This window comes from Canis lupus, chromosome 8 (assembly GCF_011100685.1).
Source record: "Canis lupus familiaris isolate Mischka breed German Shepherd chromosome 8, alternate assembly UU_Cfam_GSD_1.0, whole genome shotgun sequence".
Classification (NCBI taxonomy): Eukaryota; Metazoa; Chordata; class Mammalia; order Carnivora; family Canidae; genus Canis; species Canis lupus.
In genome coordinates, this window is record NC_049229.1 from 28,777,238 (window position 1) to 28,793,017 (window position 15,780).

A 15,780-nucleotide genomic window follows, 5' to 3' on the forward strand; every position below is an offset into this window, starting at 1 on the left:
CCCCGCGCGGGTGCAGAAGGGGCGGCGGCTGCCCCCCGTCCCCCCCCCCCCCAACCCCCCGGGTGTGGGCTCCTGGCTGCGGCGGGCGCGCGGACCCGCAGGGGAGCTCCGAGCGCCGCCCGGATGCTGCAGCCTAGCGGCGCCTCCGAGAGCAGCGCGAGCCCCGGGGCCGAGCCTGGCCGGGGCGCGCGGGGCGCCGGAAGGGGGCTCTGGACTTGGGTCCCTCCCCCTTCCCCGCGGCTTCCCCGAGCGCTCCTGCTCCCAGACTCTCCTCCGCCCAGGTACGAGCCGGGAGAGGAGGGCGTCTCTCCTCTTGGCCCTCCACCATGGGCAGTATCTCCAATAACTCGGGGTCGGAGGACTGCGAGTCTCGGGAGTGGCTCCCCTCCGGCGAGAGCCCGGCCATCAGCTCCGCGATGTTCTCGGCCGGGGTGCTGGGGAACCTCATCGCGCTGGCGCTGCTGGCGCGCCGCTGGCGGGGGGACGCGGGCCGCCGCGCAGGACGCGGGAACTCCATCTCCTTGTTCCACGTGCTGGTGACAGAGCTGGTGTTCACCGACCTGCTCGGGACCTGCCTCATCAGCCCCGTGGTGCTGGCTTCCTACGCTCGGAACCAGACCCTGATGGCACTGGAGCCTGAGAGGCGCGCGTGCACCTACTTCGCCTTCGCCATGACCTTCTTCAGCCTGGCCACGATGCTCATGCTCTTCGCCATGGCCCTGGAGCGCTACCTGTCCATCGGGCGCCCCTACTTCTACCAGCGCCATGTGACGCGCCGAGGCGGCCTGGCCGTGCTGCCCACCATCTACACGGTCTCTCTGCTCTTTTGCTCCCTGCCGCTGCTGGGCTACGGGCAGTACGTCCAGTACTGCCCCGGGACGTGGTGCTTCATCCGGCACGGCCGGACCGCGTACCTGCAGCTGTACGCCACCCTGCTGCTGCTTCTCATCGTCGCGGTGCTCGCCTGCAACTTCAGCGTCATCCTCAACCTCATCCGCATGCACCGTCGGAGCGGGAGGAGTCGCTGCGGACCCTCCTTGGGCAGCTGCCGGGACGGCTCTGGGACCCGCAGGAGAGGGGAAAGGGTGTCCGTGGCAGAGGAGACGGACCACCTCATTCTCCTGGCTATTATGACCATCACCTTCGCCATCTGCTCCTTGCCTTTCACAGTAAGTCAGCCCACTCCGTTTCCACAACCGAGCTCTGGACAGCCTTCTCACTCTCTCCCCTCTCGCGCCCACCCTTTCCACCGCCCCACCTTTGCAACGTTTAAAAATAGGTTCTGATTGTTGAGGTCCAGACCGCTTTCTCTGGCTTCCCACCTTTAGGCCACTTCTTTCCTCCCCTAACCCCGGCTGGCCTTTAGTGACTCTGTGCTAGGGATTCTCACACTCCATAGCAGCTCCCCCCACCCCCCGGAAGGGATCCTCAGCCCTCCCCTAAGCCAGCCCAGACCCCCAAAGAGTTAAAAGCCGCTGTCTGCCTCTGCTAGCTCGGCTCCGGCTTCGTGCCTGAGGAGGCGGCCCCTTCCACCTGCCACCTGCGTGTGTGTGTCAGTTACAACCTTGACTTCCCTGAGCTGCAGTTCCCTCGAGGTGGTCCCCACCCACTGGTCCAAGTTCTCCTTGCTTTGCCTTGTTTCTGGCAACACAAAAGGTGGTACCCGACTCGCAGCATTCCAGCTGTCATGAAGAATGGTCCCAGGTGAGAAGGGTCCGTGTTGATAAGTTCAGAGCACTCATTCCTTGTCCTAAAAGTTCAACAAACACAGAGTTTATAAGTTTCCCAATTTACATATTACGAGCGTAACTCTTTGTGACCATAGGGGGATAAAAAATGTGGACATTATATTATGTCCCTAATGATAACTAAAGGAAAAGATGGGTGGCTTGGAGAAACTCCTTGCTCAGCTTTTGCGGTCCTTCTCAAGGAGGCATTTGTACCTTCTCACAAAACCTCCTCTTCATATCACTATCAGAAATATATACAGGTGTTTTTCAGCGTATAGTCACACACTTCATGAGCACAAAGCAACACACAGGAATGGCTGGTCCATCTCAGGGATGGGAAAGTCAGGATATCCAGCATATGCCATGACCCAGGAGGGCTGGGGGCAGCCTGGAAAACTGAAGACAGGAGCCCAGGCTGGAGGATGACTGCTATCCTGTTCCGGGGGCAGCTTAGCAGTTAGTTCTATGACACTGTGAGTTTGAGCCTTCTCAAGTATAACATAGATGGCAGGGCCAGGGAGGTGTCTGAGCATGTGTTGGCCTCTTATGGGGAGCCGGGGACTGGAAGTTGGAGTAGCCTCACTTTCTACTCTTTAAAAGAACAAGACTGACCCTACAGGGAGTAAGCAGTTGGCAGTGACTTCTTCCTGCCAGTCTTGGAGAAAAGAAAGAGATAGATAGTGCCTACCGTTAGCAGGTCTGACCTGTTATCTTACTTTATCTTTATCTTACTTCTCGTCTCCATCACTGCTTTTGATTATCTTCATACTCTCATCGTCCGGGGTGAGAAAGGATACCCATCCTCCTAAATTAACTGATTCATAGCTATATTCTCTTCTTCCTGATCGCCACTATCCTCACACTTCTACCCCATTCTCCACCAGGGCAGAAGCTGATCTGAATCGATAAGTGACACGAAAGGACCCCCCTTATGAAACGAGGTAGCACCGTGGGAACCTGCCTCTTCCATTCCACCCTGAACTAGGGAGTTTGTGCAACAGAAAGGCTGTGTTGTAGAAACCGGCATGGCTTCTACGTGTTCCTTTTGTTTTACTGGTAGAAATTTTTGATGACGTGTTAGATGTTAAATCAGTTTTTTTGGGTCGGGACTAAGACACAAAACACATATCTATGAGAGAAAGAATTTCCAGTTCCACTAAACAGCCTAGAATCCAATGTAGAGGCCATAAACCCTTTCTGAGTTGGGCAGTGCCAGTCTCGGTGAGAATTGTGAGGTCAGTTCCTAGAGTCTTGTGATTTTTGAGCATATATTTTAAAATACCCCCCACGCCAAGCCACTTAAATAGTTTGGGAATGGGCTCAGAGGGGACCACATGCTTGTGAAAAGAATTAGTATCCCTAAGTCCTTTAGGGGAAGAGAGCAGGAGGAAACGATCTCTGCTTTGATCATGACTACCCCACTGCAAAACATGGATTATAAAACATAAAGGCAGTGATTTTCAATGGGTTCCCCTGTTTTCAAGTAAATTTGCCTTTTATCATGAGAACTCAATCATTGCTGCATGTTGATTTTCAAGTCTCCCTGTGCATATACACAGACACACACACATTTATATTTATTTTCTCCCTTTATTTACTATTAAGCCAGGGGCAGCTCCAGATTTGCCAAATGGAAGGGGCTTAGAGCTAGAAGTCTGGTTAAAAGGAGTAGGGGAGTAGGAGGTTTGCTTTGAAGCTCTGTTTTTATTTAGATTGCCTGTTCATGGCTCGAGGATGCCCAATGAAGATTATGAGGGCACTTTATGATAGTGGCATTGACTCTATTCTCAAAGAGTAGGGGAAAAGCCTAGAGTGAACATAATCAGAAAGCCAGACATGTTGGTCCTTGTCTTGGGGCTAACATGGCATGTTATCCAGATGAAGAATGGATAACTCACTAGGCCCCAAACAGATATTTGAACCATACCTTAAATGGGAAGTATCAAATTGTCTTTTAATAAGGAAGTTTACATGGACCAGTAACTAATTTTATTTGTTAATAAATTATTGGTACTTGTTAGAACCTTTCATTTACATAGCACCTTAAACCTTATGAAATACTGTAGTAACTTGATTTCAGTGATCTCATGGAAGGCTTCTTTGATGATTCCGAAGTCATAGCTACTGTTTAGTGCATACATTCTGCTATTTCAGAATACTTGCATTGGCCCTGGAGGGCACTTTCCCCTTGTGTCCTTTTAGTCTCCTTGGCCCACACTAAAATTGTGGTCAGAAATAGCCTACACCAATCTCCCACACAAGGCAGGAATCATTTCCACACATCCTGACTGGGAAACTGTTAGACAAGGCAAAGACTTATGGTGGTCTTCAGAAATTCTTTTGTTCCTCTAACAGAACATAGGCACTCCAATAGAAGTACAGTTGAGCCACATATGGAATTTTAAGTGTTCTATTAGCCAAATAACAAAAAGTAAAAAGAAACGGTAAAAATTAATCAATATATTTTATTTAACCCAATATCCAAAATATTATCACTTCAAAATGTAAGCAATGTAAGTGATTATTAATGAGCTATTCCAACTAACTGACTTCCTTGTTCCCAGAAAGTACTAGCAATCTACTCTATCTCTGTCTGTTTCTTCCTCAGGATAACAGAGCTGCTTTCTATGTCCTTCAAAGGTGGGCCACACCACTGGCCCAGTAAAGAGGAGATTTCACAGCTGTGTACCCAGTGAGGTACCAGTCTTTTCCAGCACATCAGGAGTGAGGGAAGAAGAGGAGTGGGGAATTTAGGAAACCTGGAACTACTCAAGTCAGCCATTGTCCCAAGGTGTGGACAGGTTAGAATTACTGCTTCCTCCAAGAACACCAGTCTAGGACTTTTAATGTTTGGAAGTGAAAACTATCAAAGTGTAAAATGTCCAGCACCCTATAATGAAATCAACTTCAACCTTCAAGCCATAATATATTTTTTTAAGATTTTATTTATCTATTCATGAGACACAGAGAGAGAGGCAGAGACATAGGCAGAGGGAGAAGCAGGCTCCATGCAGGGAGCCCAATGCGGGACTCGATCCCAGGACCCTGGGATCATGCCCTGAGCCTAAGGCAGATGCTCAACCCCTGAGCCACCCAGGCGTCCCCAAGTTCAACTTTCAAATATCATTATTATCAGCAACACAACGGCTAACATTTTGCACCTAATGTTTATACACACTAACCCATTATCTTCACAACAACTGCAAAATAGATAGTATTATTATTTCCGTTTTACAGATATGGCAGATAATACCAAGGGTTCTACAGCTAGTGAGTGTTGGAGCTAGGGATCAAAGCCAGACAGTTTAAAAATGCGCAGAGCCTATCCCCTTAACCACAGTACTATAGGAAAAAAGTACTTACCTCAGGGGTTAACATGTGAAAAGATTAAACCAAGATATTCATAAAGGAATGGTAAGGATGTTATAAATATCTGGATCACTTTGTCTCAATTCCAACTTGTTAGCTTTTCCTTTTTTAAGATTTTATTTACTTATTTATTTATTTGAGAGAGAGAACACGCAGAGGGTGGGGTGGGAAGGAGCAGGGAGACTGAAAGAAACCCAAGCAGACTCCCTGCTGAGCACGGGGCCGAGGTGGGGCTCAATCCCACAGCCCTGAGATCAGGACCTGAGCCCAAAACAAGAGTCAACGTGCTCAACCGACTGAGCCATCCAGGCTCCCCTCAACTTGTTAGCTTTAAAAATGAAATGGCAAAGACCTTTTTTCCCATGCTGATCAAGGGGACTGAGCCAGGGCCAAGCGTGTGGTTCCTTTTTTCTTCTCCACAGTTCTATGAATTGAAAGGCTAAGACCAAGATTTGAGGAGATTGGCTAATATAAATGCTGGTCTAAATTAAGAAATAATCAGATTACCCTTCACATAAAATCTTCTGTTGGTACACATGAAACGTTTCTTATGAGATAAAAAAAAAAAATGTTGTGGTTAGGAAATGGCATTACTTCGGCTTCCCCATATGAAATCATGCATGGGACCAACAACATATTCCAAACTGTTTATGTACTAAAGGGATAGTGTATAAATTAATGAATTCCTCCTTATGTTGATCAGCTGTTGCCATCATTTCACAGAGATAAATAGAAACTTTTTTCCTGAAATGGAACAGAACACAGAAAATATATCAGACCATTCTTGCCTCAGATACTGTTTGTGTATTAATTTCCAACACAAGTCAAGTTACTTGGTCATTACTTTACCAATAGCTGTGGACAGCTGGTGGTCATTTTAAACTGCTTTCCATTTGGTGTTAGAATATTATTCAGTTCTGAAATTTCCACCTCCTGTTAGAATATTATTCAGTTCTAAAATTTCAAAAGTGAACCATTGCATCATTCTTTTTTTTTTAAAGATTTTTAAAATTTATTTATTCATGAGAGACACAGAGAGAGAGAGAGAGAGAGAGAGGGAGGCAGAGACACAGGCAGAGGGAGAAGCAGGCTCCATGCAGGGAGCCTGACATGGGACTCAATCCTGGGTCTCCAGGATCAGGCCCTGGGTTCAAGGTGCCGCTAAACCGCTGAGCCACCGGAGCTGCCCCCATTGCATCACTCTAAAAAGGATCTTTAGAAATCCTTTAGGGCTGTAATTTGTAGGCAAACCTGATTAGTGGAAAAATAATCTTAAAAATATAGAATAAACTCAAGTAAATAGTACTGGAGGTTCCTGTTCATTCCAGGAACTCTTTACTTAAAATGTAACATGAATGGGGGTTGTAAAACTCATGAAATTTGTTGATTATGTACCTGCAAAAAACCATAGTTCTAGTAAGGGTAAAAAAGAAATTCAGAACTCTCCATGCATAACCGTAATGAATTTGCTTGGTGATATTTTAAGTTATATTCATGAATTACTGGAAATCCCTTTATCATTTCTGCATCACCAATAATATATTTGGGGATTAGTGAAATCATTTTAAGACATGTGACCTTTTAAGAGAACATTTCTCTATATGAATGTTTTCATTTGACATCTTTTCCTTTGCCATTACAAAATGCGGGTTGTGAATAAAGACACTGAATCTTTAAAATTTAGACAGGAAGAACCATAGTCTTATTCCCAAAAAAGAAATTGTGCATTATGTCCACACCATCAGTCAAGTTGTTCATTGCTGCTATTTCAGATGATTAAGACCAGGTCCTCAGCTTAAAGAAAAATAGCTTCTATAGATGGTATATTTCTTTTCTTTCTTTTCTTTTCTTTCCTTTCCTTTTTTTTTTTTTGTTTGTTTGTTTGTTTGTTTTGGCATGTCAAAAGCCCATCGCAGTATTAAGTTTAAAAAAATGGAATGGAAGGCAGCCTGGGTGGCTCAGCAGTTTAGCATCACCTTCAGTCCAGGGCCTGATTCTGGAGACCTGGAATCGAGTCCCACAGGGGGCTCCCTGTATGGAGCCTGCTTCTCCCTCTGCCTCTCTCTCTCTCTCTGATTCTTATAAATAAATAAATAAAATATTTTTTTAAATGGAATGGAGTGGAAGAGAAAAGAAAAGAAAGAAATGGTGAGGGATTGATCTCCAGAGATATGGTATTTCAGGAAGACAAGTCACTTTTCACCTAAAGGTTTAAGACCCAGTTAATCTGCAACTTGGTCTGCTCAGTTTCCATGGCTTATCCTGTCCTCTATTTTGTAGCTCTCAACTTTAGCATTAACTGTCTTTTGTATCCAGCCCTGGGATCACCTGAAGCATGGGCAGGGAACACTCTTTAGTACTGAAGCCATATCTATGCCAGAATCTTTCCTTCCAAAGGGACATAAGCTCCTGTTCCCTCCACCACAAAGCACCTAGGATTTGGGGGAAAGGATTTCTTTAAAACATCATATACTGGAAAATAATGTCCCTCCAAAAGCTTCGTGTGTTTTTTTTAAAGATTTTATTTATTCATGACGAGAGAGAGGGAGAGAGAGAGAGAGAGAGGCAGAGACACATGTGGAGAGAGAAGCAGGCTCCATGCAAAGAGCCTGACCGAGTCCGTGGGACTTGATCCCCAGACTCCAGGATCACGCCCTGAGCCAAAGGCAGACACTCAACCACTGAGCTACCCAGGTGTCCCCAAAAGCTTTGTGTTTAAAAAAAAATTTTTTTGAAGTATAGCTGACACCAAAAGTTTTTTAAAAAATGGGTTGTATAAAGCCATAGCCAGGACACCCAAATGACTTTCACTAGGCAGGTAAACATAAAATAACATATAATAAAATCCTCTGCCTGCAATTTAACTGTGCAAAGTATGAAGGAAAGAAAAGCTCCAAAGAAAGACAAGTAGATATGACCATGGTTTTCCAGACTATAAACAGGAACAGCCATACCCACAAATCCTTGTGACACCTTTGCAAACAAGGCTCTTAAAAAACTCTAATAAGTTAGTGTGAACTTCACATGAGACTTTACATCATAGGCTTTTTTTTTTAAGATTTTATTTAATTATTTGAAAGATAGAGCACAAGTGGAAGGAACAGCAGAGGAGAGGGAGAAGCAGGCTCCCTGCTCAGCAGGGAGCCAGATGCAGGACTCGATCCCAGGACCCCAGGATCATGACTGAGCCAAAGGCAATTGCTTCACCAACTGAGCCACCCAGGCACCTCACATCACAGGATTTATATGTAGAAGGTGGTAGTTTGTGTAGTAGCTAAAAGGGAAAAAATTTTTTTAAAGATTTTATTTATTTATTCATGAGAGAGAGAGAGAGAAGCAGGCTCCATTCAGGGAACCTGATGTGGGACTTGATCCCAGGACTCCAGGATCACACCCTGGGCTGAAGGCAGGTGCTAAACTGCTGATACACCCGGGAATCCCCTAAAAGGAAAGTTTTGATCCCATTGCTTGAGTGTGGCTCCATGGCTTTCCTACTTACCTGGAGTGTGATTTGGGATATGGTAACTAATCTCCTAGGCCTTGATTTCCTCCTTACTAAAACAGGAATAATAATATTTTGCAAGTTCGTGTAAGGATTAAACAAGAAAATTTACAAATTGCTTAGCCCCATGCCTGGCACACATAGTTCTTCAATAAATATTAACTGCTATCTCCATAGGGTTCAATTTCCAAAGGAAAACCAGATTGCATACTAATGATCAGGGGCTGAATCCTAGAAGCTCAAAATCATTTGCTTGACCAGGTCTAAGTGGAGCTTTTGTTTTTAAGTGTAATAATTGAATAATTTTAAACTGTTTCAGATGTTGGGTAAAGGTTCTAAAACAGAGGTTCTCAAGCTTAGCTGCACATTAGAATCACCTAGGTTGATTTAAAAACCTTGATACCCATGTTACAGCCCCAATGAATTAAATCAGAGTCTCTGGGGGTGGGAGCAAATCATCAGAGTAGTCTTAACAATCCTCAGGTGATTTCAATGAACAACCAAATAAAGTTCTCATTTGCTCTAAAATTCTGAAACCACGATGAAGTTGCATTGACAGTAGGAAAGTAGCTCAGAAGAAGAGTCCCACATCAGTGACAAGATGAAGATTTCTGTGGGAGGCTGAAAGGATTCTATAGAAGATGAATCTAAGGAACACTGATTTTCATCTGTACCACTTTGTAGGTGTCAAACTATATTCTTAGCAAAGCCCTATAGGGAGAGCCTGTCCTAAGAAATTAAAACTCATTTGACTTGTTTAGATTTTTCTCTTAGCAAGTTTATTAGTGGTATATGCAAACATGTGTATAAACTCTGTCAGCCTCTGAGGCTGAATTCCAGAATATCACTGAAACACCATTAATTAATTAATTGACATGTCAATTTATTGTCAGCCTTTAATTAAAATCTAGGATCAGCTGGAGTTTAAAGAGAACTGTGGAGTTATGGTTTCATGAGTACAGGGTTTCAGTGTAGGATGATGAAAAAGAGGTTCTGGAGATGGATGGTGGTGATGGTTGCTATTCTTTTATGTGACAGCCAGTCAGGGACAGCCACAAGAAGAGCACAGGAGAGGCCTAGGAAAATAGTTTATCATACTTCCAGGTCCTAGACACAGGAAACACTGCCTAACACCAGGGCCACAGGGAAAGTAGTACTGTGGGTCAGGAGCCAGAAGAGACAGGAGTTGGAGGACAGCCTGGGCTTCTGCAGGGATAGAGGGCCAGAGGGAGGGGCTCTAGCTTGGTTACTTCGCATATCAAAGGACTGCTCCTGGATGAGCCCCCAGCTTTCTCTTAAGAATGGCTAGCCCTGGGGGGAGGAGCAGCCTCTTCCCAGCCAGAAAGCTTTTAAGATGTCAAAACATCTTGCTATATGGAAAATAAAGAACCTAGCCAATACAGTTGCAAACAATATAAATGTACTTAATGCCACTGATTACACACTTGAAACATGGTTTAAAGTGATAGATTATATGCTATGTATATTTTGCAATTAAAAACAAACCCAAGATCCACAATGTCAAAAACAGTGAACTCTAGGCAAGAGACAAGAACCAAAGCGGGGAAAATGGGGAAGTGGAAAAAGACAAAACTTACATCGGGAAATTAAAGGGTCACTTCTCCCAGCGTAAAAGAAGACGTTGTCTTCTACAAAATCTTGGTCACCTCCTGAAATGCAAATTTTAAGCATTTCTAAAAATGACCCAGCATAGTGGGATGAAAGGGAAAGGAAACAAATAGTACAGAATTGCTTCATCCCCTAAAACCATTTTTCACTTCTCATTGCTCTGTGACACTCTAACGACATCAGGAACTATGATACTGTACAGGTCATGCACCACTGAAAACCTGACTCATCTCCATGTGTGACATTGGAATGCTGAGCCCTCTGTACACTGCCCATTTTGGCTGGCTAATTCAATGTCATCGTATGCTTTGGTGAAGCTCGATCATGAACTGCTCTACAGACCTTCTCTCCAACAGAGTGTCAATTGTATGTGTGTGTAGGAACTAATATATTTGAATTTACTAGACTTTTTGTACAGTATTGTCCTGAATTTCTAAAATCCCAAATCACTCCTTAGATATATCATCTAAGTACTATTTCTCAGCCAAAATCATTTGGTTGACAAGAAAATTATTGCTTCATTGTGTATTCCCACCTAACTTTCCTCTTCTCTGTATAATCAGGGAAATCTACCATCACTTCTAATTTTTCCTTATTCATGTGCCAATTCTTTCCTCCATTCCCTATTCCAAGATTTCTCTGGCATAAACACCTATGGCTGCCAAACCTTCCTGCTCTTGTCCTAACGTAAGCAACCAAAAGATGACTACTCTTCTCCTTCCCTCTAATTTGCTTTGTATATCCACTTGCCAGATTCTTACAAAATAAGTACTAGGGGAAAAGGAAATAAACCATTCCTTTTTCTGGCAAAGAAGCATGGAGGAATGAAGTTGTAGCTCTCTAACTCATATGTTCCCACTGGTAAGAAAGTCCCTAGAGCATTATAAAGAACTGATTTCAAAGACTGGGTACCAGGGGCACCTGGGTGGCTTAGTCAGTTAAGCATCTGTCTTCCCCTGGCATCATGATCCCATGGTCCTGAAATCAAGTCCTGAGTTGAGCTCCCTGTTCAATGGGGAGTCTGCTTCTTCTCTCTCTGCCCACCACCCTCAACTCACCCCTACCACTCCTGCTCTCTCTCAAATAAATAAATCTTAAAAAAAAACTGTATATGATTTCCATTTGTTTCCCTCTTTTCTGTAAGCTATGTGAAGTGTTTGATCTTTATTGAGCATGTACTATCCTTTAAATCTGACCAAAAAGTTGCATTGATCCCAAAATGCATAAGGAATCAGATGAGAGCTGGTATACCAGTTTGAAAACATCAGTCAGCATGCAAAGATGTGTCAGGTTTCCAGCATTTAGGACATTGTTCTAAAGGCCTTTGTTCTAATATAGGCTATCTGAATGTAACCCACGGTTGGGCACCTTCCTAGTGTCAAGGACGTTGGAATTTATGTCCTGAGTCTGCCAGCTGAGCAGCCTTGGGAACTTGGGCAAGTCTCCTAACTTCTCTGCATGTGGATGTCTTCACTGGTAATCTGGAAATATGGACAACATTGTAGGGTACTTACTGAGTGAGCATTGTTTTAAATAACATACACATAACACTTCCTGTCATCTTCCTAACAAACCTAAGAGGTAGATATTGCTATCATTATCACCCATTTTAAAGATGTAGAAACTAAGGCACAAATAAGTTAGTTTTCTTTCCAATGGTTCCAAAGTTATATATGAAGCCAGAATTGAACCCCAGGCAGTCCCATGTCCAGAATCCATGCTCTAGGTACCTTCTCTCACTGAATTGTGATCATTAAATCAGATTAGAGATTTGGATGTAAACGTAACATTATTGTTATTACCTCTCCTGAAGTTTACTTCCTCATCTGTCAAAAGGAGACAATACTTACATTTCAGAGTTTTTGTCAGAATAAACATATGAAAGAAGACTGAAATTTTGCTACCTAGCTGTCACCACCCCTGGCATACGAAAAAACATGTTTTGCTCTTAAATATTAGGAAATTGCATGTGATCTAAGCCTGTCCACTGCTACAATATAAAACTAATATCATTTTTCCTTTTTACTTCTTACAGATTTTTGCATATATGAATGAAACCTCTTCACGAAGAGAAAAATGGGACCTCCAAGCTCTTAGATTTTTATCGATCAATTCAATAATTGATCCTTGGGTCTTTGCCATCTTTAGGCCTCCTGTTCTGAGACTAATGCGTTCAGTCCTCTGTTGTCGGGTTTCATTAAGAGCACAAGATGCAACACAGACTTCCTGTTCTATACAGTCAAACGCCAGTAGATTGACCTTTGTCGACACTAGTTAGAAGTGCTTCATTAGCCAGACTCTGGAAGATCATTTTGAAATGGCTTCTTGGTGAAATGAAAAAAGTAAGTTTATAAACCAAATGAAGCCACCTAATAAGACAGAGTAAACAAACATTTCAGCAGTGGTTTGGGCTACAGAGGTGCTGAGAAGGCGTTTCATGGAAAGGGTCAGAAGGATCCATAAAACCTACCTGCAATGAGCAGGTTAGTTGGTCTTTAGATGAAAAAGACCAGTTTTCAGATCCAGTTTCCTTTTGATTTAAGCTTTCCTGTTGAGTGAGAAAGTATGTGGTTTTGTGATTTGTTTAAAGCCCTAAATAGTTACTGTATTTTCTATTTTAATCTTCTATGCTACTGCTGTTATAAACATGCAGTGTATAGTCAGACAAGACAAAACTTCATGTGTATCTTCTAGGAAGATGATACATGGAAGCAACTAAGACTGGTGTCCTGTGATTGCTCAACAACTCTTTGGCCAATGAATTTGGAAATCACAGGCACTTTGTACCATCATATTTGTGTATGTGGGTGGACTCTCTGGTCACTATGGTATTATGGGTGGAGCAGTAGGCTCAGCTGGTTAACATATCACCTTTTCAATAGTCCTCCAGAAGCTTTGTGTCAACGTATTAGGTTATTTATTTTATAATGCCCATTATGTTAAGAGTAATCAAGAACACTTTTGGAATTTTCTTCTCAACAAGAAATAATAGGTTATTAAGAAAGTTTTAAATTCTGATTGATACTCTTCATTCTGTTTCCAGGGAGGGGCTATGTGGCTATGTCTAAAGCTAAATATTAGAATAAAAACTGAAAAATCTGGTCAATTCTCAATAAACCATGAAACTCTTCTATTGTTCCTGTTGAGACTATGACTAACGTATACTTGATAAGATGACTGTATTGTAGCAAAATTCATGCATCTACATTTTTATCCAGGAAGCATGGTTTGACTCATTCTATATAGGAAATCATACAACAGTGAGTCATATCTTAATATGTTTCTAAATCTAAATGTTTGGCATGGTATAAACCTGACATCAAAATATTTCAGTGAATTTGCACTGTTTAATCATCTTAGTTACTGTACAAACTCATCTGAAATGTCACGAAAATAAACTATGAAACAAAAATTTCAAAATGGAATAGTATTTGATAAATTTCCCCAAATAACAATTTCTAGAGCATAGTATTTTTTAATGAGATAAAAGTGGAGAACTTGTATTTATTTTGGCAGATTTTTAAAGTGTGGTTGCATTTAGATGTTAAAATATTTAGTATAGTACTTGGTATTTAGAGGATATTTTTTCCTTATAGTATGATCTTCAAAAGAGTAGAACCACCTTATTTATTTATTTATTTATTTTACAGTGAGTGTTATTACAGGATAGCTATTATTTAAAAAAAAAAAAAAGGGATGTTAGTTTTTTCCAAAGTTTCACCAAATTGCTTACGCAAAACCATTTCCTATAAGTAGTTATCAAACTAGGTAATCACTTAAAGTGATTCCAAACCAATCTAGCATCAGACACAATCTATGTCAAATCAGTTCTTATTTTTAAAAGAGCAAATAAATGGTTTGCTTTTCTACTAACTTAAACAAACCAGGCAAAATTTAACTTAACTGAAATCTGGACATATAAATAAATCTTTCCTGCACACAAGTATTCTACAGTTAAGAAACTGTTCTAAATAAGACTAATTATTCTCATGGGTAATTCATAAACATAAAATTCTGAAGTTACTTTGAATCTGGAAGATTGATTTCTTTTATCAGATGACTGTTTTTTCCTCCAAATGAAAATGTTAACTATAATCCTCACTCCACCTCACCACCCTCCAAAAATTCTGATATAATGCCTGAGAACTTAAAAAAAAAAAAAAAAAAGGCACACTTGGACATAGTATCACTAGTGGGAGCACAATAATTTACTCTGGGAGCCCAATATATATGTTAAGCCATTTATTTAAGAAAGGTAGATTTCGGGGATCCCTGGGTGGCTCAGCGGTTTAGCGCCTGCCTTTGGCCCAGGGCGCAATCCTGGAGTCCTGGGATCGAGTCCCATGTCAGGCTCCCGGCATGGAGCCTGCTTCTCCCTCCTCTTGTGTCTCTGCCTCTCTCTCTCTCTCTTTCTCTCTATGTCTATCATAAATAAATAAACCTTTAAAAAAAAAAAAAAGAAAGGTAGATTTCTAGAGCTTTGTTTCCTAATATACTCCTCCTGTTCCTTGCACTGTGTTAAATGGCTAAATCTTGTTTGATTTGAATATACAAGAAGGAATTGAATGTAAAAATCCTATTACCTAATATTAATGGCAACTTAAAGGTAATGGAAAAAATTACTTAGAATAGATATATAAATATTTCCTTTCTAAAAAAAACCCATCACATCAGACGAATCTGTTTACATTCACTGACTCATTTTCAAATTAAACTTTTTTTTTTAAATATTTTTTATTTATTTATGGAAGTCACAGAGAGAGAGAGAGAGAGAGGCAGAGACACAGGCAGAGGGAGAAGCAGGCTCCATGCACCAGGAGCCCGACGTGGGATTCGATCCCGGGTCTCCAGGATCGCACCCTGGGCCAAAGGCAGGCGCTAAACCGCTGCGCCACCCAGGGATCCCTCATTTTCAAATTAAATAAAAAACACAGAGCTTAGCCTGGTATATTAGAGAACTGAACTGGGATAAAAGAAGACCTGAATCTCAACATGATTTGGACCCATGACAACCCAGAGCCAGAGCAAAGCTCTAGAAGTAGTACCATCCCTAAACCACCAGGCTGGCAGAGGCTATAAGCAGTGGGAAGGAAAAATCTGGTCTGGATCACTACATTCTCATTGTAATTCAGTTACATTTTTGGCATCCCTGTCTGCTCATGCCAGTGCACTTTGAAAAGGTTAATGTAATGTTAGCTGTGATTTGAATCAAGAAAAAATATATATATTCAGTTTTAAAATTTGATAACATTGAAAGGCAGGGGAAGACAATTAGCTTGCACTTTTGTAAAGGTTTGTTTCTTTCATTTAGCCAAAGCTAATGGTTTTCTGAATTTAGGAAGAGCCCTCTTTTTGAATCATTTACAGATGGAGAAGCAGTCTTCTCCGCAAATGAGAAGTTTATATGTATGGACATAAAATGCCTACTCATCCAGGTGGTGTTGCAACTTAAGTATTTGATGACTACCTTATGCATCATCCTTTAACTTCATTGGATTTCCTCTCCAAGTACACATTTATAATCACCAATCACCTAACAGCATTATAATT

The 15,780-nt window shown here is 42.0% G+C and overlaps 1 protein-coding gene across 1 annotated transcript; it reads left to right on the forward strand.

The window, feature by feature from the left end:
* Positions 1-302: 302 nt before the first annotated feature.
* PTGER2 (prostaglandin E receptor 2) lies at positions 303-13,923 on the forward strand. The gene is given in 2 exon segments (NM_001003170.1): positions 303-1,169; positions 12,266-13,923. Coding segments are annotated over 2 exon segments (1,086 nt in total). The 5' UTR covers positions 303-326; the 3' UTR covers positions 12,509-13,923.
* The last annotated feature ends 1,857 nt before the right edge of the window (positions 13,924-15,780 follow it).